Consider the following 22,357-nt stretch of genomic DNA (forward strand, 5'->3'; position numbering starts at 1 on the left):
GAGGCATTAACTGCACGTAAATGATTGAACGGCGTCTTTGGGCGGGTTCGTACTCGAGCAGACTTTGGCCGTCAAGTTTCAAGCACTTCAATTGTGCAGCGCGGATGGTCGGTGTGGATAATTAAGATGGCTCGGGTTCCGATCGTTTCGGTGCTGTTGCTCACCTGCTTCGCGCTCCGTTGCCACTCGCTGATTTGCCCGGCGTCCTGCTCGTGCCGAGGGACCTCCGTATTGAACTGCTCCTTGGCAGGCCTCTGGACTATGCCAAAAATTCCAGACTCTGTGGCCCATCTGGACGTCTCTCACAACGGTCTCGAACGGGTGGCGCTGCTGCGCCGGACGCTCCCTCGACTACGCAGCCTAAGCTTGGCCAACAACAGCATTGCGCGCCTGTCACTCTGCATCCACGGGCGCGTCCAGGGCCGAGGGTGCGCCTCATGGGCACCCAACCTCCACCTGTTATCTGTGGAGAGGAATCAGCTGCGACGACTACCACGGGGTGAGTCACAAGAGTCGTAAATGCTTCATTAGGTACATCGGATCACGGCGTTCAAAAGTTATGGCACTCAAAGAGAAAACAGACCTCCCCCAAGGCCAAGCAACAGGTTCAGGTTTACATGTAAAGGGTAGGAAGAAGATGGTGACATCACATACAAACCAAAGTGAGTGATTTGAAAGATTTCACTCACCCATCTCAGCTCCTAATGTGGGGTGATCCAAAGTTGACCACTCTGATGCAGAATTGGAGATCGCATTTAGTTTTAAGCCTCGACTTTGGAACAACCAGAAGGTTCTCACAAGAGCCTCTGAGGCTGCAGGATGGCTCCTATGTGATTAGAAGTTCATTTTGATTTGAGCTAGGCTCAAAACTAATGAGCAAATCTTTTTTGGTAGTCAATTCTAATAAAAAATGGAGAAACTGGGGTCTTTTGATGTTATTTGTGAGATTGAGTGAGACAAAAAAATAGGCGTTGGATTTTTTTTTTTTTAAAACAACAACAACAAAAAGGGCGGGGTGTCTTGGGTTGGGTGTCGAAAAAAAGGGGGGGGCAAGCAAAGGTTTTGGTATAAAAGTAGTTTTAGGTGTAAAACTATGATTAGGGATGGGTTTAAGTATAAAAAAATAATAATGCTTGGTGAGTTAACACAAATGGGTTTTTTTTCACTATGTCATCTAACGGCTCTGCGGAGGCTAAGAGAAAAAAATAAAAATAAAAATAAAAATAAAAACGCATTTAACAGTCTCTCCAAATCCTGAAAATTGATTGACTGGAGGTTTTGAAAAATTGCATATTTTTGTGGAAGAACTGAAAACAAAGTCCAGCCCAGCCATAAGTTGTTTCCTACTCAGTGGTGATCATCACCGATACACTTAGTAATTCCAAAAAAAGTCCAGAGAACGAGCAAAATACAGTACGCTTGTGGAGTTTGTGCATCCAGTGATGAGCCTTTTCTTCTTCACTGTCTGCTGTGCTCGAAAGGCTTGAGTGCTGTGGAGACCTTGGAGATCCTGCGCCTGTCATTCAACAGCATCACCACCATCCATCTTGGAGAACTGGACAACTTGCGAGGGCTGAGGGAGCTTCACCTCCAACACAACCTCATCAACAGCTTGCACTCGGACGCCTTCCGACATTTACAACAGCTCAAGGTAAATAAGCACATAATACAATGGTAGTATCATGTCGAATGTGTTAGTATCGGCAATACCGATTTTGATATTGAATCTTGCATCTGCACAGTAATCCCTAAAGATTGGCTGCAGTCTTGGCAAGGAACGTACAGTATTTGGACCTGAGTCATCGACCGGGATGGTTCAATTGTCACTAAAAAGTTGATCATTTTTTTTAATTTCAGGAAAATGATATTAGCTTGCATTTTCAATGTTATCAAATTGTTTTGGAGAAATCAGTAGTTAGAAAGGGCCATTGGAAATTATCAATATGGCCACGTGCCCTTCCACTTCCTCCATATCTTGGTGAGATTCACGACAGGGGCCGGAGACTATTTGTTCATTTAAAGTCATTATAAATACATCACTGTCAAAATGACAGGGATCAATTAGTCCAAAAATACATAAGGACTTCTCAGCTCTACTTTGGCCCACTTCGACCTCAAAACATGTGTCACAACGACTAGCCTTTTCCATGGCTGATTTAAAAGAGAACGTTTTCTTTGATCAAGATACACAAAAACAATCAGAGAGGCTTTTCGTAAGCGGAATTGTTCATAGGTCGCTAAATGTCTGAAAACAATGATCCAATCTAATCCAATCACTACTACCATTCAGATGCACATTCCTACTCTTGGCCACTTTCTAAAAATAAATTTTAAAAAACGATCAGCACAATGCTTTAGTTTTGGTGGTGGTCATAGTGTGTTTTCCTCATAAGGGCTCACATTTGATGTCAATTCAAAACACGGTGCAAATCATTTTTTATAACTTCACAAGTTGAAGTGGACAAGAGCAGGAGTGTGCATATGAATTTTGGTGGCGATTAATCACCGTTTCAGACACTACATGACAACAGAACTGAACAAACCGAGCCAAGGAAACACAAGTGCCAATGTTGAGCCTATTCATGTGTCTCGTTAAAGCTGTGCTTTCACCAACATTTGCCTCGTGGCAGATCCTCAATGTGAGCTTCAACATGTTGACCAGCCTCAACCCTTCAATCTACCTCTCTCTACACACCATCGGGGCGGATGTTCACCTGGCTGGAAACAGGTGGCGCTGTGACTGCAACATGCGTAGCATAAGAAGATGGATGGCTTTAGACAGGAGCAGAGGCTCACGTTCCTGGGATTTGGTTTGCGCTTCGCCGCCCATTCTCGCCGGTGCGGACGTTCTCGAAGTGGAGGACGACGATCTGAACTGTTGGAGTGCTGAAAAGGAGCCAAAGCTCCACCAAGATGTGACAGTCCATAGGGATTCCCAGGTTCTGCTGACCTGCGCCACAAAAGGTAACGACTAAACAAATCCTCCACACCGTCAGAAACCAAATAAACAACTCATGTGTCTTATTCCCAGGCGGATTATGGCGGACACCCGCTGGTTTGGTACCTGCGAACCAACCTCAGTCTGGTCTCCTCGTCAGTGCCATCACAGAGAAAAACACTGGTCTTTATGTGTGTTTGTCTGAGGACTACCAGGTGGTGTCTGTCTTTCACCTCCATATTGCAGGGACTAGCAGAAAAGCCCGAAGTGTAACTGAAAGAATCACAGGTGGAGAAAGGAGCCAAACCGTGGCACAGTCCGACTTGACGTTAGCCGTGTGTTTGTCTGTGTTCATCACCTTTCTGGTCGCCTTCATCCTGGGAGTTCTCCTAAGACCTTACATCGACATGCTCTGGAAGAGGATCACCAGGAAGAAAACATCCAACCCAGTCTCAACAGCCGAGGAGAGACAATATGACAACGAGGCCTACTCGGCAGGCGAGGACCCAGAGGAGTTGCGGCCTCATAGGGAAAGGAGAGTCACGTTCAGCACTGTGGACTTCCGGGAAGAAAACGATGTTAAATATCACAACAAGGAACGTAAAACAAAAGCAAACGGTACAGTGGTTGAATGTGAAATGGTCACAGATGGAGATTCAGGAAGTGAGAGAAGTCTGGAGAGAAGGGATTCAGAGGATACAAGAGGTCTTTCAGACCAAAACCTCAAGAGGAGGGGAAGTTTGTCGGATTCCTCACTGTCTGACAAGGACCAAAAAGAAGTGGACACTGTTCAGCAGAACTCAACAGAATTACCTCCAATTTCCATAAATAAAACTCCAGGATTTGCCTTTGAGCCCATTCTGCACCCAAACAATGGCCGAATTTTAGCAGAAGAACCAGAGGATGATGGGGAACAGTTTGAGTTCAGCGACCGCAGCACATCTCCGAGAACCAGCAGCCCCGTCGGATCTTATAACTACTCCAGACAAATTATGCCAAGGCTGAACAGGAAGGACTCATCCAACTCCAGTTCATATATGAGCGACGACGAACCTTCGGAATACACCGTCAACCCAGATCTGCAGGAAGAGGAGGACATGAGGAGGAGGTACGCTAAAAGTGGACATGAACCTAGCCTGGATCAGGACACAGAACTTTGGTGGCCTGCAGTCGATCTTGAGCATTCCATGCGTGTCCAGAGACGTTTGGATATTAAAGTGTGTGAAGATGATCGTCAAACTACAAGCTTCAGCAAGAAGCCCGGGACAGAGATGGTGGTCACAGCAGGAGTCGCACCTTCAATTTATTTATCCAGCAGTGACAGTGAAGAAACAAGGCGACCTGTTACTGTACCGCCGAGACTTGATTCACAAACACAGAGGCCAGCGCTTGATCTTGAGCATACCATCGCAGTCCAGAGATATTCAGATATCAAAGCACCGTTACGAAGATCAGATTCCTCATCTGGCACTGACTCTGAGGATGGATCAATTCACCTCACAGAGGCACCACAAAGGTTTGACAGAGCAGGGCTTCGAGAGCAAGAGGTTCGCCTTGGGAAAGACACAAGGTGGCCTGCTATCGACCTTCAGCAAATTCCTCGCATTGAAAGGCATCTAAATGTAAAGTCAACACTGCCTGATTCTTCCTCGAGTAGTGACAGTGAGGACGTAAGAATGACCACCATGTTACAGCCTCCATCTAAAGTATCACCAAGTTATGATGCACAAGCAACCTGGCCCTCTGTTGATCTTGAGGATTCTTTCCGAATTAAGAGCAGACTAGATGTCAAAGCAACATCACCAACTTTAGATGCATCATCCGACAGCGACAGCGATGAGGTAGTGAGTAATTACATCACAAAACCGGAACAAGAAACCAGAAATGTAACTCGGTACCCCATTAAAGCACCTCCAACACCAAATTATGACCCACAATCACCTTGGCCCTCAATTGATCTTGAGGACTCTTTCAGAATCAAGAGGCGTCTCAACGTCAAAGTACTTTCGCCTCCTTCAGATTCATCATGCAGCAGAAACAGAGATTATGGAACAACTCATGACATCACCAAACAGGAACAAGAGCTTGCTAAAGTAACCAAGTCCTCCATTAAAGCGTCCTCAACACCAAGCTATTACCCACATGGACGCTGGCCTACAATTGATCTGGAGGATTCTTTCAGAATCAAGAGGCGTCTCAATGTCAAAGGACCTCCATCACCTTCCGATTCATCGTCCAGCAGGGACAGTGAACATGAAACAATTCAACCCATCACAAAACATGAACAAAGACGCACTCATGGAACTAGATACTCGTCGAAAGAATCACCAACACCAAATTATGACCCACGTGCACCTTGGCCCACTCTTAACCTTGCGGATTCTTTCCGAATTAAGAGGAGACTGGACGTCAAAGCAAGCTCAACAACTTTAGATGCATCATCTGACAGCGACAGTGATGAGGTAGTGACTAATTACATCACAAAACTAGAACAAGAAACCAGAAATGTAACTCGGTACCCCATGAAAGCACCCCCAACACCAAATTATGACACACCTTGGCCCTCAATTGATCTTGAGGATTCTTTCAGAATCAAGAGGCGCCTCAACGTCAAAGTATTTTCGCCACGTTTATATTCATCACCCAGCAGAAACAGAGATTATGGAACAACTCATGACATCACCAAACAAGAACAAGGAATTGCTAAAGTAACCAGGTCCTCCACAAAAGCGTCATTAACACCAAGCTATTACCCACATGGACGCTGGCCTACAGTTGGTCTTGAGGATTCTTTCAGAATCAAGAGGCGTCTCGATGTCAAAGGACCTCCAACACCTTCCGATTCATCACCCAGCAGCGACAGTGAGCATGAAACAATTCAACACATCACAAAACATGAACAAAGACCAACTCAAGTAACTAGATACTCGTCGAAAGAATCAGCAACACTAAATTATGACCCACATGCACCCTGGTCCACTCTTAATCTTGATGATTCTTTCCGAATTAAGAGGAGACTAGATGTTAAAGCAACATCAACTTTTGATGCATCATCCGACACCGACGATCACATGACCAATCACATCACAGAACTAGAGCAAGAAACCATAAAACTAACCAGGTACCCCATAACAGCCCCTTCAAAACCAAGTTATGACCCAGAATCACCTTGGCCTTCAATTGATCTGGAGGATTCATTCAGAATCAGGAGGCGTCTCAATGTCAAAGGACCTTCACCACCTTCAGATTCATTGTCCAGCAGAAACAGTGAGCATGAAACAATTCAACACATCACAAAACATGAACAAAGACCAACTCAAGTAACTAGATACTCGTCGAAAGAATCAGCAACACTAAATTATGACCCACATGCACCCTGGTCCACTCTTAATCTTGATGATTCTTTCCGAATTAAGAGGAGACTAGATGTTAAAACAACATCAACAACTTTTGATGCATCATCCGACACCGACGATCACATGACCAATCACATCACAGAACTGGAGCAAGAAACCATAAAACTAACCAGGTACCCCATGACAGCCCCTTCAAAACCAAGTTATGACCCAGAATCACCTTGGCCTTCAATTGATCTGGAGGATTCATTCAGAATCAGGAGGTGTCTCAATGTCAAAGGACCTTCACCACCTTCAGATTCGTTGTCCAGCAGAAACAGTGAGCATGAAACAATTCAACACATCACAAAACATGAACAAAGACCAACTCAACTAACTAGATATTCGTCGAAAGAATCAGCAACACTAAATTATGACCCACATGCACCCTGGTCCACTCTTAATCTTGATGATTCTTTCCGAATTAAGAGGAGACTAGATGTTAAAACAACATCAACAACTTTTGATGCATCATCCGACACCGACGATCACATGACCAATCACATCACAGAACTGGAGCAAGAAACCATAAAACTAACCAGGTACCCCATGACAGCCCCTTCAAAACCAAGTTATGACCCAGAATCACCTTGGCCTTCAATTGATCTGGAGGATTCATTCAGAATCAGGAGGCGTCTCAATGTCAAAGGACCTTCACCACCTTCAGATTCGTTGTCCAGCAGCAACAGTGAGCATGAGACAATTCAACACATCACAAAACATGAGCAAAGACCCACTCATGTAACGAGATACTCCTCTAAAGAAACACCAACGCCAAATTATGACCCACATGCACCCTGCCCCACTCTTAATCTTGCAGATTCTTTCGGAATTAAGAGGAGACTAGATGTCAAAGCAAGATCAACAACTTTAGATGCATCATTCGACAGCGACAGCGATGATGTAATGACTAATTACATCACAAAACCGGAACAAGAAACCATAAAAGTAACTAGGTACCTCATGAAAGCACCTCCAACACCAAATCATGACACACAATCACCTTGGCCCTCAATTGATCTTGAGGATTCTTTCAGAATCAAGAGGCGTCTCAACGTCAAAGTACTTTCACCACCTTCATATTCATCATCCAGCAGAAACAGGGATCATGGAACAACTCATGACATCACCAAACAGGAACAAGGACTTGCTAAAGTAACCAGGTCCTCCACAATAGCGTCAACAACACCAAGCTATTACCCACATGGACGCTGGCCTACAATTGATCTTGAGGATTCTTTCAGAATCAAGAGGCGTCTCAATGTCAAAGGACCTTCACCACCTTCAGATTTATCATCCAGCACAGACAGTGAGCATGAAACAATTCATCACACAACAAAACATGAGCAAAGACCCACTCAAGTAAATAGATACTCCTCTAAAGGATCACCAAAACCAAATTATGACCCACATTCACCCTGGCCGACTCTTAATCTTGTGGATTCTTTCCGAATTAAGAGGAGACTAGATGTCAAAGCAACATCAACAACTTTAGATGCATCATCCGACAGCGAGAGTGATGATGAAGTGACTAATTACATCACAAAACCAGAACAAGACAACAGAAAAGTAACTCGGTACCCTATTAAAGCACCTTCAACAAGTTATGACCCACAAGCAACTTGGCCCATGGTTGATCTTGATGGTACTTTCCGAATTAAGCGACGTCTAAACGTCAAACAACTGTCAGCAACTCCAAATTCATCTTCCAGCAGCAACAGCAAAAATGAGATGACATTTCACCCCACAAAACAGAAGCAAGGAGTCACAAACACAATCAGGTACCCCATGAAACCGAGTTATGACCCAGGAGTACCATGGACATCACTTGATTTTAAGGATTCCTTCCGGATTAAGAGACGATTAGATTTCAAAGCACCATTACCAACTTCAAGTGAAGATGAAACAATGTACTACACTCAAAAACAGGGCCATGGGAAGACCAAAATAACCAGTTATGTCCCTAAAGCACCAAGTTATGGACCACAATCTACATGGCCCACACTTGATCTTGAAAATTCTTTCCGAATTAAGAGGCGTCTGGACATCAACGTACCTTCACCACACTCAAATTCTTTGTCCAGCAGTGACCGTGAGTATGACATCACTCATCATATTATAAAACAGAACCTTGGGACCCGAAAAACTCACCATCCCATAAACGTATCTCCAAGAATAAGTTCTGACTCACAATCATCTTGGCCCTCACTTGACCTTGAGGATTCTTTCCGAATTAAAAGGCGTTTAAATTTCCAAGTGCTGTCACCAACCTCAGATTTATCATCCGTCACCATGAAACAGGAACAAGGGACCGCAAATTTAGCTCGGTACGACATTGCAGAATTGACAAAACCTGGGCATGATCCACAAGGACTTTGGTCATTGCTTGACCTTGAGGATTCTTTCCGAATCAAGAGGCGTTTAGAAATTAAAGCTCCTTCACCAGCGTCGACCTACAGTAGCAACAGTGAGGAGGACACATTTGTGGATGGACAAAGAAAGGGGTACTACTATGAGACACAGAAGGGAAGGTCTTCAACTGAACCCTCCAATGTGTCACATGGTATTAATCAACCAACCAGCTCAAACGAACAAGACGATACTAATGCTGATGCCATGGAGACACAGGCACTGCCCCGGGTATATTTGGGTGTCAGCAGACGTTTGGATATCAAAGTGTCATCTCCGCAACAACAACTGGCTGCTGATAGAATTTCTCCTGAGGCTTGCTATTCCAAATCAAATTGCTCCACAAGTGACAGTGACGAAGAGAACCAAGATGAAAAAGCCTCGCTCAAGGTGGCAGACAAGAGTTCCATTAAATCTCCTGCGATCATTGTCCCTCGTAGTCCCAAAAAAGATTCTAACATCAAATTAGAAAAATATGTCATTGTTCCCGAGACCACGGGGGATAAACTCAGCAATGCTACCCCAGAAATAAACTCAGAGCTTCAGTCACGGTGGGCCAACATGCATCTTGGGTTCTCTCGCTTCAGAAAGCGTCTTGAAATTACATCGCATGCATGCGAACCACCTGTGGTGCCTCTCAGTGAAAGTGACCCCGAGCAAACAAAACAAAAGCATACAATACTTGGCTGGCAAGGAAACACACACACAGAATCACTTCTAACCGCTGCGCAAAATCACGACAACACCGACCAACCAGCAGTGGGTCCGACAAGTGAAGGAAAGTCAAGCGTAACAGGTCTGCCACGTATAAGGATGTACCTGGATGTGATGGCTCCTGCTACTCTAAAACAAGGTCTGGATTCATCAAGCAGCAGTGAGAATGAAGCTGACTCCACAGAATATTTACAATGGAGAGCAAAGCCTCATGATCCCAGGCTTTCTTCTTCGTATGCAACTCGGACTGTCGAGACCCAACAGACAGCGGAGAAGTCGCAGGTTGCCACTGTGCCAAGGCAGCCTTCCTCCGACAATAGTGAAGACGAGACGGGTGAGGTTGGGGAAGCCAGCGAGATGACGGAGGTTCCGAGGTCAGTTACACCACACAGCGACTCGCCGATACCATACCGACGTTTAATTATCAAGCCTTCGTCTCTACCAAATGATACCTCCACCAGGGATCAACATACTGACGGACTGACTACACTACATGGTTCTTCTTATAGCACCAGATATCAACTCCCATCTCTTGTCCCGAAGACCATTCCTAAGCCAAGATCTGGGGATCATATGTCCTCCACCAGGGAAATATATTCTTACTCCTATAGTGCCAGACCCTATACGGCTAGAAACCAGACCCTTCATGTAGCTCCGAAAACCATTCCCAGTCTAGGGAATGGGGATGATACTCCCCTCACCAGGGATTCATCAGATGTGAACATAGGGACAACACAAAGTGGTTCCTCCTATAGTGGCAGATACCAGATCCCATCTCTTGCCCCCAGACCCTTCAGGAACTCGACTGAGGGCCCACCAGCTGCAATACGTTGGACAGGACTGAGGACCCGCCTGTCTGATCCCTCCAAACATCCGGACTCAAGCCTACCATCTCCACTTGGAGGACTCCCAAAAACTCAAGCTGGGTCCCTCACTATGGAGGTAGCACAGGAAAACAGGAGCACAACCGTGACAAAATCTCTTCACCTAGGCAGCAATTCCTTGTCATCATTTGGCACCGATGAGATGTGGAAGGGCGCATCAGAAAAGACGGAAAGAAAGGGACTTAGCGCCTTGAAAGCCATGTCGGAATCAAGACAAACATGGGACAAGGATGAAAAAGTGAGACACTTCCAACCACGTGGCAATTCTGGGAATTCCAATCAGAACAGAACAGAAGACCTTGTCTCTTATACCTCACCGAGCATCGGAGAAGACCTTCCGTACGACATCCTCCGCTACAGAACGCATGCGCTGACTCAGGAGATTCCGCCCCCTGTTCCGACAACACCACTGCCAGATGAGGCCGTGGAGTTAACGCGGAATTCCAAAAGCTCTTATACCCCAAGCATTAGCCAAGTTTAAATTTGACCCCCAAAAAATGTAAATCCTTTTCAGGGTGCAAAGCTGTCAGCTATTTTATTGTCAGACAGACAACATTCTGATTTGTTTTCCCATTAATTTATATGTACATGTACATGTTATGAAAATTGGTAATATATTTTACTAAGCTTTGGTCCCAAGGAGGAATCAAAGTTCATTTGTTGTAAATTGGTGTAGACATCTTTTTTATCTTATTTCTGCAAATCAGCATTAGGGGATTTAAAAAAAAAACAACATAAATTCAACCGTTTTGGTTTGCAGCAGACATTTTGGGCAAATTCCAGGGCCTGTACTTTTTCCAACATTTCACCGACGGTGCTCAATGCTCAACCGCCAACCTTTTTGGCCTACGCCATGAAAACTGACAGGCAGAACAATTAAATGCTCTTCAACTAAACTCTTGTCATCCACACAACACAATAACTTTGTTCAACAAAATTTGGTGTGTCCCATGGGATTTCGTAAATTGTGCCTTGGCTCACTAAAGGTTTGAAAACATTTTTTCAATGTTCAATCCAGTGTCATGTTAATCCGAGTAACCGGGTATTCTTACATTGAATAAGCTTGCAGTGCTTCCTATTTATGTCTATTTTTTCCCCATGATTCTCTAACGTTGTGTTTTTGTCTTTTTTTTTTGCAGATTTTCTTTGTTCGAAATAAAGTGCTCCAAACAAGCCGAGTGGAGTTAAGTTAATAAACCCTTTTTATTTAAGTATATAGACATTGGTTATAGTGAAAACCGACATATAGACACATAGTTTTACATACATATATACAGTTGGGACAAGCACGTTCACCTTCCCGCGTTGTCACAAGATCATCTGAGAACATGAATTACATCTATACACAACCGCTTGGTGTCTATTTCACATACAGTGAAAGCAGTGGTGGTGTCATTTGCGTGTGCACGCCAAGTCAACGGATGCACTGCCCAAAAAAAAACAAAAAACACGTACGCCACGCAAGCTTTTTCGCGTGGCGTCAACAGAGTGAACGTTTGTTCCACCATGAGGTTACACCTATGTTTTTTTCCCCAGGTCTTAACATCAACAAGGGTAAACACAATCATGAGTTCCCGTCGGGAAACCAAACAATAAACATGATGGTGAATATCGCCCCCCCAAAAAAATCGAAGTATAAAACATTTGCACAAATTTCTGTACAGAAAAAAAACAACCAAATGGAAAAATGGCTCTGACGGGATCTGCATGCAAATATTAAAATAATTTGGACGAGTCAGCATCACGGCACAGCCAAAGACAGAAATGTGTACAAAAAAAGAAACCCCAGCAGAGTGCTATTATACAGTTCCGACCTATTAGAAATGCTCGTTCCAACACTCTGTGGGGGGAAGTGAGGGAGATGCTACCTGAAACTATCGGACTAAAAGGGAAGACTGAACCACACGTGGGGTAGGAAACTGGCAGCGAGTTTGACATCAAACAGGCTCCCAATCTTTACACATATGTACATCTGTTATCTACGTGTGTGGTAAAGTTTGAGGCACAGCTAAGTTGATGCATCCATTGGTCCAGTGTGGGGACCAATAAATGCTGAGGAGAGGGGGAGGGGAGGCCTCTCTGGCCCACCCAAATGGAATTAGCAGCAATGTGGTTTTTGGTGCTAAAAGAAACAACAAAAAAAATGACTGGCACTAATCAAGTAAACACCACAGGCAGCAGGAACCTGCCATGGGAACCGACCATGTGACTTTTTTTTTCCTTTTACTAAATGTGCTCACCTTTTAAGACTCTCCTTTGACTTCTCCCACACTTCCTGGTGGAATATGGTAAAGGAGGGTTTGGGCTAAGCCAACTTGACCAAATCTGGAAACGTGCACCCACCAGCTACCCACCCTCACCCGTGGCTGTTTGTTTTTATTTGTTTTCACGTTGTGATTCTCATTGTTGCGGTCGTCACAGTATTTCTGATGTTCACTTATTATTATTATTATATATTTCTTTGCGCTTGTTGCTAGGACATCTGTCTTTCCTTGTACCATTCCACAAACTCATCCAACAAGACAGGCCCTGGTGGGAGAGAAAGAAGATTTTGGTTGGCGTAGTAGAGAGTTGAGTTGGGCCTCAAAGAGCATAAATTGACATTATAAGGTTAAAAAATAAAATTTAAAAAAAATCTGGGTGGGAATTCTCTTACGCCCCCTAGTGGTCAGGGTTAATGCGGGGCTGACTTACAGGCTCCGTCCTCGTCGTAGTTGCTGAGGTCCAAGTTGATTGTCCGGCTGAACTCCAACACGTTGCACCACTGGTCTTTGTTGACTACTTTGTACTTGGATTGCTGGGGAATCAAACAGGAGCACAATGGCATCACTTCTCTCCATGTCAGAAGTTTTAACCCTAGTTTATTTCCCCCCCCAACAGTAAAGATCGGAGGACGCCGACGAAAGTGGAATTCCTACACAGTAGACCACACTTATTAATTTGAACCATGGCAATAATCGAGCGCTTCACCTTTCGGCTCAGCTCCTTCATCACATCCTTTTTCACATTGCTGCAATACTTTTTTAAAAACACTTTCAAATGTTATGAATGCTTGTGCAACATTTGAATACAAGAAGTGGTCCTTTACCTTTATTAATTCCTCTGCGGCCGTCAACAGCTGGCCGTCCTTACCTCTAGAAATTGATTGAAGACGGGAAAGAGGGGCCACGTCTTTCCCAACAGAAGCCCCAGCATGCACTTAGCCGTGTTCAAGTCCAAACTCCTCTGATCCTTCTCCTACCAAAGGGCGCGCGCGCATGCGCACACACACACACACACACACACACACACTTTATTATCTTAACACTCAATTCCTCAAAGCCAACATTTCCGTCAAACGGACTCATAATGCTCCAGAACGACCGACATTGAAATGTAAATCCTCATAAATTTGAAAACATAGCGGGAAAGCTCCATTTGTTTCAAATGGAACTCCTTTAACCAATTTCAACATAGCACCAAAATGCCACAAGTTGGTGCACTGCTCCAATTTCCATAGTACAGTCAAACCTTGGTTTTCGTCCATAATCCGTTCCAGAAGGCTGTTCGAAAACCGAAACCTCGATCTTTAAAAAAAAAAAAAAAAAAATGTTTATTGAACACGTCTGCTCACAATCGAAAGCGACACGAGGAAGCATCACTTCCTCGTGTAAGGAAGGCGAGAGGAGTCAAGTGGTGCATTCAAGTGCGCTCAGTTTGTTAGAGAAACCGAAACATGTTCGTCATCCGAGGCATAAAAAACTCTAAATTTTTGGTCAAAAACTGAATTGGTGGAGAACCGAGATGTTCGAAAACCGAGGTTTGACTGTATATCTCCTGTAGCTAAGCTCCGCACGCACACCGATTTCACTTTTGGCAGACTCACCCTGGCAAAGTCAAAGGCGTATCGGTATATGAGTTTAAAGCTGGTGCTGTCGTTGAGGACGGACCTCAGAAAGTCCAGTGAGTTCCTCAGCCGCTCGGTAGAGTCGCACCTGGCAAGAGCATGCGACAGATGGAGAACCAGACCAGAAAACACCCCCCCCCCCCCAAAAAAAAGGTCGCGTACGTACTGCAGCGAGCCCATGCCCTTCAGCCACTCCTGCAGTGTGAAGTAGCCCATGCTCTGAGCGTCCAGCTTCCACGCCAGCACAAGCATCACCACCTACAATACAGAAAACACCACTAGGTTCATCATTTAAAAAAATTCTCAGGCATTTTTCAATTTGTTCTATTTTTTTTAAATGTCTTTGGGGGGTCTTACATTCTCGGGCTCCACTCCAATGTCCTCGCAGAACTTCTCCATGCCCTCTGGTCCCACCACGTCGTCGCAGCCTATCAGAGACGAGCATCATACATCACATGACCAAAACAATGCAATCAACAATGCATCAAGAAAATATCTGCTCACCCGCATATTCATAGAACCACTCCAAGCATCTCTTGTTGGAAAAGGTTTCCTCCTCACGAATGAGTGGAGAGTCAATTTTTCTGGAAGTGCACAAAGAACAGAAGGAAGTTATTTGACCAATAATCTTTAAAACCCGCCTCAAAACTCACTTGTATTTTTGGGCATTTGACTCAGCATGACTCAGATTTGTTCTTGATTTTGCTGTTTGGTGCTTTCTACCGTCTTTGTTACCGATTTGTTGCTTAACTGTTGTATATGTTAGTTGCTCCATGTACAGCACTTTGTATGCAGCGATGGCTGTTTGAAAGTGCTCTATAAATACAGTTGAGTTGAGTTTAATAATTGCAGGAGCGAAAAAAAAAGTTGTAACCTGTTTTGTTCACGTCAAATATTTTAAAATATTTTTTCTATTATGTATTTTTGATTGTCTTATTTTGTGTATTTTTGTGATATTCGTATAGTATTTTCCCTGATAATATATTTAATTTTGAAAGGATAATACAAGCTAATAGTATCATATTTCATCATCATTTTTTAAATAATTTTGAATTTTGAGCAAAACTATTTTTTTTACTTTTGTCTGATAGTTTTAAACTATTTCTCAATATATTTGGAAAATTACCTGTTAAAATATGACTTTTTAAATCTTAAGAATGTATGTATCTTTATCTAAATAATAATAGATTCGAAAAACTATGAATAACAACTGGTTGTTTAACACGTCTGTAATTGCCTTTAAAATACACCTTGGTGTTGAGAATATTATAATAAAATATAATAATATCCTACCTGTCCTGGCGACTCTTCTTTGCTGACATGTCATCTCCGGCAGTGGGTCTCCTCTTTTTCCTCGGGGGCATGGCTCTGGAGCAACAAGCTAAAGAAAAAGATCATTTTATATATATATATATTCATCCAAGATTTGGGGTCAAATACTTTTGTACTGTTTAATATTTTTGTCAAAAATCTGTTTGTATTGAACATGTGAAATTTTAGTCTAATACTGCTCTTTTCCGTTCTAATATTTTTGCAGTTTTCATAATCACTTTGAATTGTTTATACAATTTCAAAATTCCCTTAATCTTGAAAACAAAACTTTTTCTTTTATTATGATGAAGTCATGGGGGAAAAAGGTGTGAAGTTGAGAAAAATGAAATCTTAAGAACCAAATATTTTGAGATATTTGCATGAAATGTTGGAAAAAAATCATGTGCAACGAATGTTTTTTTCCCGAATGTGTTATTAGAACGGGAAAATTATTAGATGGGACAATGGAGTAATACAAAATGGAGTAAGACAATTCTCCATTCAGGTGAGGAAAACAATGCAGATATTACCTGACGTGTGGCTCTCCTGCTCAGCGTCTTCCGTGAGGTTCTGCCAGAAGAGATGCCAAATGCTTTTAAGCCAAACAAGTATACGCTTCAGAAACAAACACAACATGTTGCCGTATGCATTTACCAGCCTGTGCAATGTGTGGTGGATCTTATGGATGCTGGCCAGTGTAGTCAAGTGAGAATTCAGATGAAAATCTGTCAAAAGATATAATAATAAAAGACATGAGGTACGGTTATTATAAGCAATTGCGGACATGGAAGTCAAGTCAAGTACGAAGAGACACGAAGAAGCACGAAGATGACGTCACTGCCTCGTCAAAGATCCCGTCCGTCGGCTAACGCTAGCGGTGTCAATAGATCTTCACGGCTTAGCTTTAGAGTGCCACGGCGTGATGTTTGAACACGAAACGAAGGGGCGGACTCTTGACGTGACTCGAAATTGTGTTTATTTGGTTTCCCGTTGGTCCTCAAATGCCAGTCCAAAGTGGTCGTTAAAAGTGACACGGCGGGTCTAGCGTTAGCTTGTGTACCGAAAATAACATCGCAACTTGCGCGGAGTTTGCAAAGTAGCAAAGAGGTGTGCGCTTGGGATTTGTGGTCCATTTCCGCCATGAGTCCCAAAGGCGGCAAGGCTCGGCCACAGCCTTCAGAAACTACAATTCCCAAAGACCTCGACAACACCAGCGATTCTTTCAAAGCCATCTGCCCCCCCCCCCAATTTAACATTCAATCCGATTGATTTACAAGCTTTTTCGCATTATAAAAACGCCAATATTTGTTAAATACGACGCGCGAATGACCGAGTTAGCATACGAGCCAATTTGGGTGATAAGAAGGCCGGCTAAACGCAGCGAGTAGGCCAAATTAAAGATGATAACTCAACTGCGTCACAATTTTCACTCTCTTAAAAACCTTCACACGCATTTGACACATTTCCACGTTCATTACGTCGTCCACTAAACTCCCCCGAGCCGAAACTCGTTCGTCCGTCAACGGAGACTGAAAGAAATGGAAAAAGATTGCAACCCAGGGAGAGAAGCATGAGACTAAACCTTCGCATTCGAAAAACCCCCACATCGGATGTAATCAAGCAATGCGGCCGGCAAGAGTGTACGTACAAATGATTTCACACAAATAAAAAGTGTGGTGTCGAACAGGAATTTGGAGTCAATTTAGACTCTGTACACGTCCTTTGTTGTCGCACTGGCAAATACAAAGAGACCGACGCAAAATAGCAGAAATTCATCGAACCCCGCAGAGCTGGGGAAACACGGAAAGGCCATCGAGTCGAACGCTTTTCTATTCATGTTCGGAATGTGTTCTGTTCTGCCCGTAATGTGACCAAAAAAGCCGGTTGGGGCTACTACTTACTGGCTGCATCAGAGTGCATCTTTATGAAACACAACTGTCTGTGGGAAGTCTGCAGACCGGCCTATGGGCGGAGCAGGCCGACGTAATGCCGCGCCGCACGGACTGTGATTGGGACCGGGTCCATGCAACTTCCGCCCATGCTCCCATTCCATTGGTAACTCAAGCGCTCTCGTCAAAATCGCATCGACATTGACTCCTCCCATGGTCCTATCGGATTGGTCACTAATCCCAAAATAGGCGTGGCCCATCCTGACAGTTCATTGGTCCAGTTTTGGTTAATAGAAACATGATTGAAACTATCCTAACCGGATAAGTCCCACTTCCGCCTGTGCTACCATTCGATTGGATACTCGTGCTTTCTCCTCAAAAATAAATCGGTCAGGAGCCCGCCCACGCACTAAAGTGAATGAGACAACCCCAAATCGGCATGTACCATCATTAATCAATATCGTACAATTAATTTCACAATTTAACTATAGATGTGTTTTTTTTTCTTTTGGTACCATGGTCTAATATTGGAAAATATTTACTTATGTAAGGGGTCAACCTGAAGAAAAAAAGAAATGACCTAATTTGTGTTTTCCTTCATTTTAAAATTATTTTTTGATTTGATATGTATTGACTGAATACTTAGTAAAAATGCTTTAAAAAATCTTATGAAACAAGTAGCTGATCACATTAGCCCATTATGATTTCTGGTCCTGCAAAGAAACAAAGGTAACATGAGTCTCAAATTTGTTTTCTGTGGCTTTTTGACTTCTGCAATGAGATATAAAATTCTATGACCAATTAAAAATGTGTCGTCAGAGCTTTAGTCACAGACAACACCATAACACGCTTTCAGTCAATGTTGCACATTATTTTACGCACTCCACTAGAAAGCTTGGCCATTCAACTATTGCACTGAAATGTCTTACTAATCTCAAACAGCTTTCCACTGTTAGGCTGTTTGTGTGTTTTCTTAGTTGGGGCGGTGCCCATAAAAATGCAGGGAGGAGTCTTTACTAAAGGTTTGGGCACAGAGTGAAAAGTCACACAAGGAAACTCCGCGGCTCTAACATGATGAGTACGGAAGTGAGTGGGAAGAAAGAAAATGCAACAAAGGGCGAATGGAAGGTTCGTTTTCAACTTTTTGGGTGGCTTTTGCGAATGTAGAGATTGTAAAGTAGAGGTCACCAACCTTTTCGAAACTGAGGTACTTCATGAGAACTGCTAAAGACTACAGTTTGACATGCACTTCATGTACTGCTTGACCAGCTGATGACTGAGAAATCAATGCTGTTCATTAACCTGTCTATGGCATTTCCCATTATGAACTAGCATTAAGCTACTTCAAGACAAAGTAATGCTGTTTGGTTAAATACAAAAGGTGTAATTCACCTTGTTTCATGTTTAAATTGGGAGTGGCAATAAACAGCTTGGTCCCCACCTGCCAAACATACACCACACAAACATAACCACCTTCACAATATTCTTAGGAAATCACAATGTCCCATCACTGGTGAGCTATTTTTGGAGCACGTCAATGAGCACGTAATGTAGTCCCTATTTGTGACTCCTGCTGTAAAGTGTCTCGATTTGTGTGCCTTCAGTGCCCCACCTCTCAAGGACACATCCCCAGCGAAGACGTGAGGAAGATGTGGAAAGAATGCCAACAAGAAAGCTTCTGGTATAGAGGTATGTTGCAAAAAAATTAATAAAAAATACCCAAACAAATGAATGGATTGCGTAAGCGGAACCAGACGGAAGCACTGGGGCCCGACTCGTCCATCAATATTGCATTCAAGCTCATGTTTACATTCTTTTGTAGGGTGGCCCCTGGAAACAGCACTGTGTGCGGAGAACAGTTGCCATGTGATAGCACTTAAAGTTACCATACTATCTACTTGAAACTATTGTATGTATATATATATATATATATATCACTTGGCACTGCTACATATATATATATATATATATATATATATATATATATATATATATATATATATATCCCGGGGCCGAGCTCCTGGAACATATATATATGTAGCAGTGCCAAGTGATGGAAACATCAGAAAGAAGGAACACGAGAAACTAGATGAGTGGTTGCAACAGATCCCGGGAACAACATTGGACATCTCAGTCCAGAAATGTGCAGTGCTGGGAACTGCAAGGATACTGCGCAGAACCCTCAAGCTTCCTGGCCTTTGGTAGAGGACCCGAGCTGAATGAGGGACGGACACCACCCGAGGGGTGAGACGAGGATTTGTTTTTTTTTATACACCCAAAATACTTGAGAAAAAAAAATAAACCGCCCAAAAATGTTTTTTTAACGTTTTTAAGGGGCCCTGATGAATAACAAATAACGTATAAAAATGGTCAGACGCTCATGTCTCTTTGACATATGATGTGGTATGGTTTGGATGAATCTCTTACTTTCCATGGACATTTTAAAAGTGACCCAATCTTTGTTTTGCTTTTCTTTAGCTCTACCCCTGTCCGTCGGCAGCATGGCTGTCACGGGGACTCTCATCTACAATGGTTAACACACACACACACACACACACACACACACACACACACACACACACACACACACACACACACACACACACACACACACACACACACACACACACACACACACACAACTTATTTACAATATCAATGCTTTCACTTATTGTTTGTATTTCAATGCAGGTATTTGGAAAACGTCAAAGCGGTTTGGTCCCTTTCCAAAACTAGCACGTATGGAACATGACTTCTGTTCCGTTTGTTTAGATATAGCATTTTTGTAAGGATCTGACACAAGATTATTTAAATTTCAGTTGCCGGAATCCTTGGCTTTGCCGTGGGGAAAGCATCTTACATCAGTACCTGTCGTCGCAAGTTCCAGGAACTCGGCCCTGGGATCGAGCCACCGTTTGGGCCTTGGTCTGGCCCCTTTAATCGCGGACACAGGTTCTGTCAACATGTGTGCGAAGAGTGTAAGAAAAAAGTTCCGGCGGGACCTACAGAATGATTACAAGAAAAAATTTAATGTATCATTCAGGGATACTTTACAAAGGATGGTAACTTGATTTTTAAATACCTTTGATTTTCTCTTTCCCTGCATTAAAATAAACAAATAAAGAAATAAATGAACAGCACTTTCACAAAATCACCTCTAGAGGACAATGTTGTCATTTGAACCATAAATACCGTTACGGTACTGTACTGTAGTCAGAATTTTGGTGCATTGCATGGTTTCATTGTAGTTTTTGGTGGTGTATAAAATACATTTAAAAGCACTGTACAACATACATTACAATGAACTGAGGGGCACATGGAAATTATCTTTTTTGTTCGGCTCGTTTTTCATTCATTCATTTTCCGAACCGCTTTTATCCTCATAGTGTCGCGGGGGGTGCTGGAGCCTATCGCAGCTGTCTTCGGGCAGTAGGCGGGGGACACCCTGAACCGGTTGCCAGCCAATCGCAGTGTTTGGCTCGTTTTACTGATGTTAATCATATTTGAATTTAATGATGACATTTTGTTTAGTAAAAATAAACAGTTGAGACAGGATCAGAAAGTGTTTGTATGCCGTAAAAATATTTTTAAAACGACAGTTTTTTTATTATTATTATTGATTTTATAACACATCAAAAGTATTGTAGGGACGATTTGATAATTGTGTTGATTATATTTTTGATATTGTGTGTTTATTATTATTTAACTATGTATTTTTAATTTATTATTTAGTTCATGAAACTATGGCAAACAACTGCCGATACCGCATTGACGAACTACAGTACACTTAAAACAACGTGTGTGACGTCTCCTGCCTACGCAACAGTTGGGGTGTCTTCCTTTTAGGGTATTTTGTGTCCTAGATGAATTATCTGTAATCATGTAGCGAAGCACCCGCCCGTCTCGTGCATTTTCGGTGTACGCTATTATTAAAGTGAGCGAGCCGGTAGGAATGTCACCCTCACTACGTCGTCCAATCAATGGTTGGTTTTAGATAGATCGACACCTAATTTAGTCCTATAGAAAGCTATGCTTGATGTAGGCGTATTGCCACGAAGCCAATCAAAACAGTGAAAGGCGGGGCGAAGTGACCACAGGCTTGCTCTGACAGACACTTTCAACACCGAAGCAGATTGAGGAGAAAAAAAAAACACAAATCACACCACTACGCAAATCCTTCCAATGGAGGAGGGCCAGGACGTTGGAGCTTATTCGGCGAATGAAGTGTGCGAGCTGGCCGCATAGCTCAAATATAACGGGGGAGTGACGGATAGAGACAAGAGAAAAGAGAAGACATAGAAGGAAACAAAGTTGTAAGTAACGCCGTTATTCTGTCGGGGGAAAAAAACAAGAACGTAGTGGTCATTCGCACTGTGATGAAGGCAACGTTACCGCACGCTAACTTTGTCGTTGTGGGGTGGTGGTGGTGGTGGAGGTGGGGGAGGTATGAAACGCAGCCAGTGTTAAAGCATGCCAAACAAGGAGTTAAAAGTGTCATATCGTCCACCCTAGTTTCCTTTTTTAAGGCGGTTAACACTGCAGCCTGTCCTGGTGTGTTGAAACATTCACTTCAAACTTGGCTGTTGTGGCTACCTAGCATCTCTCTTTACATTAGCCCCCAATACATGAGGCTAACAAAGCTGCTGGGAGGATGCTGCGTTAAGTCTCTCAACTACCGTAGGCGTTTTCAAATCATCTCCTGGTTTAGAAGTAGGCGAACACACCACTAAAAACATTCAAGTCGAATGTCATCAACAAAGGAATAACAAGCCTAACATGGCATTTGTGCTTGGGGGAGGTCACTCTTAAATTGCCCTCTCGGTCTCTTTTTTTCCGGATGGCGTGTTTGTTAGGGACTTTAAGCTACAACATGTCCAACCACGATAGGGCTTGGCCCGAGGACTTCAATTCTCAGCTACAATGAAGCATTT

The 22,357-nt window shown here is 43.2% G+C and overlaps 6 protein-coding genes across 8 annotated transcripts in view; 5 read left to right on the top strand and 1 right to left on the bottom strand.

Annotated features, from left to right (window-relative positions):
• The first annotated feature begins 105 nt into the window (after positions 1 to 105).
• On the top strand, positions 106 to 4,558 carry lrrc66 (leucine rich repeat containing 66). The gene is made up of 5 exons (XM_086115735.1): positions 106 to 499; positions 1,482 to 1,651; positions 2,631 to 2,964; positions 3,032 to 4,046; positions 4,318 to 4,558. The coding sequence occupies exons 1-5, from the start codon at positions 127 to 129 to the stop codon at positions 4,556 to 4,558; spliced, it is 2,133 nt and encodes a 710-aa protein (XP_085971861.1). The 5' UTR covers positions 106 to 126.
• Positions 4,559 to 4,614: 56 nt separating this feature from the next.
• Positions 4,615 to 8,063, top strand: LOC147202891 (uncharacterized). Its single transcript, XM_086115736.1, has 2 exons — positions 4,615 to 7,910; positions 8,024 to 8,063. The coding sequence occupies exons 1-2, from the start codon at positions 4,615 to 4,617 to the stop codon at positions 8,061 to 8,063; spliced, it is 3,336 nt and encodes a 1,111-aa protein (XP_085971862.1).
• A 1,966-nt stretch (positions 8,064 to 10,029) lies between these two features.
• Positions 10,030 to 10,861, top strand: LOC147202892 (uncharacterized). Its single transcript, XM_086115737.1, has 2 exons — positions 10,030 to 10,382; positions 10,452 to 10,861. The coding sequence occupies exons 1-2, from the start codon at positions 10,030 to 10,032 to the stop codon at positions 10,819 to 10,821; spliced, it is 723 nt and encodes a 240-aa protein (XP_085971863.1). The 3' UTR covers positions 10,822 to 10,861.
• Positions 10,862 to 11,519: 658 nt separating this feature from the next.
• On the bottom strand, positions 11,520 to 17,540 carry dcun1d4 (DCN1, defective in cullin neddylation 1, domain containing 4 (S. cerevisiae)). Of its 2 annotated transcripts, XM_086116399.1 has the most exons (11): positions 17,439 to 17,540; positions 16,192 to 16,262; positions 16,068 to 16,107; positions 15,520 to 15,607; positions 14,731 to 14,810; positions 14,584 to 14,654; positions 14,393 to 14,484; positions 14,206 to 14,314; positions 13,473 to 13,577; positions 13,035 to 13,137; positions 11,520 to 12,869 (listed from the first exon to the last, which is right to left on the bottom strand). In XM_086116399.1, exons 1-11 carry the CDS (start codon positions 17,455 to 17,457, stop codon positions 12,814 to 12,816), a joined length of 834 nt encoding a protein of 277 aa, XP_085972525.1. In that variant the 5' UTR covers positions 17,458 to 17,540; the 3' UTR covers positions 11,520 to 12,813. The 2 variants fall into 2 exon arrangements, with proteins under 2 accessions (XP_085972525.1, XP_085972524.1); XM_086116398.1 differs by lacking the exon at positions 17,439 to 17,540 and having other exon boundaries at positions 16,192 to 16,747.
• Positions 17,541 to 18,405: 865 nt separating this feature from the next.
• On the top strand, positions 18,406 to 20,580 carry ociad2 (OCIA domain containing 2). The gene is made up of 5 exons (XM_086115717.1): positions 18,406 to 18,554; positions 19,031 to 19,115; positions 19,905 to 19,958; positions 20,118 to 20,165; positions 20,246 to 20,580. Exons 1-5 carry the CDS (start codon positions 18,498 to 18,500, stop codon positions 20,437 to 20,439), a joined length of 438 nt encoding a protein of 145 aa, XP_085971843.1. The 5' UTR covers positions 18,406 to 18,497; the 3' UTR covers positions 20,440 to 20,580.
• A 967-nt stretch (positions 20,581 to 21,547) lies between these two features.
• fryl (furry homolog, like) overlaps positions 21,548 to 22,357 on the top strand; it is a 70,256-nt gene continuing 69,446 nt past the window's right edge. For both annotated transcript variants that reach the window (XM_086116283.1, XM_086116284.1), the window contains exon 1: positions 21,548 to 21,739. The gene's annotated coding sequence lies outside the window, so the exon portion shown is untranslated. The remainder of the gene's footprint in view (positions 21,740 to 22,357) is intronic.

The sequence above is a fragment of the Hippocampus guttulatus genome, chromosome 7 (assembly GCF_054856545.1).
Source record: "Hippocampus guttulatus isolate MCC_2025c chromosome 7, RoL_Hgut_1.0, whole genome shotgun sequence".
Taxonomy (NCBI): domain Eukaryota; kingdom Metazoa; phylum Chordata; class Actinopteri; order Syngnathiformes; family Syngnathidae; genus Hippocampus; species Hippocampus guttulatus.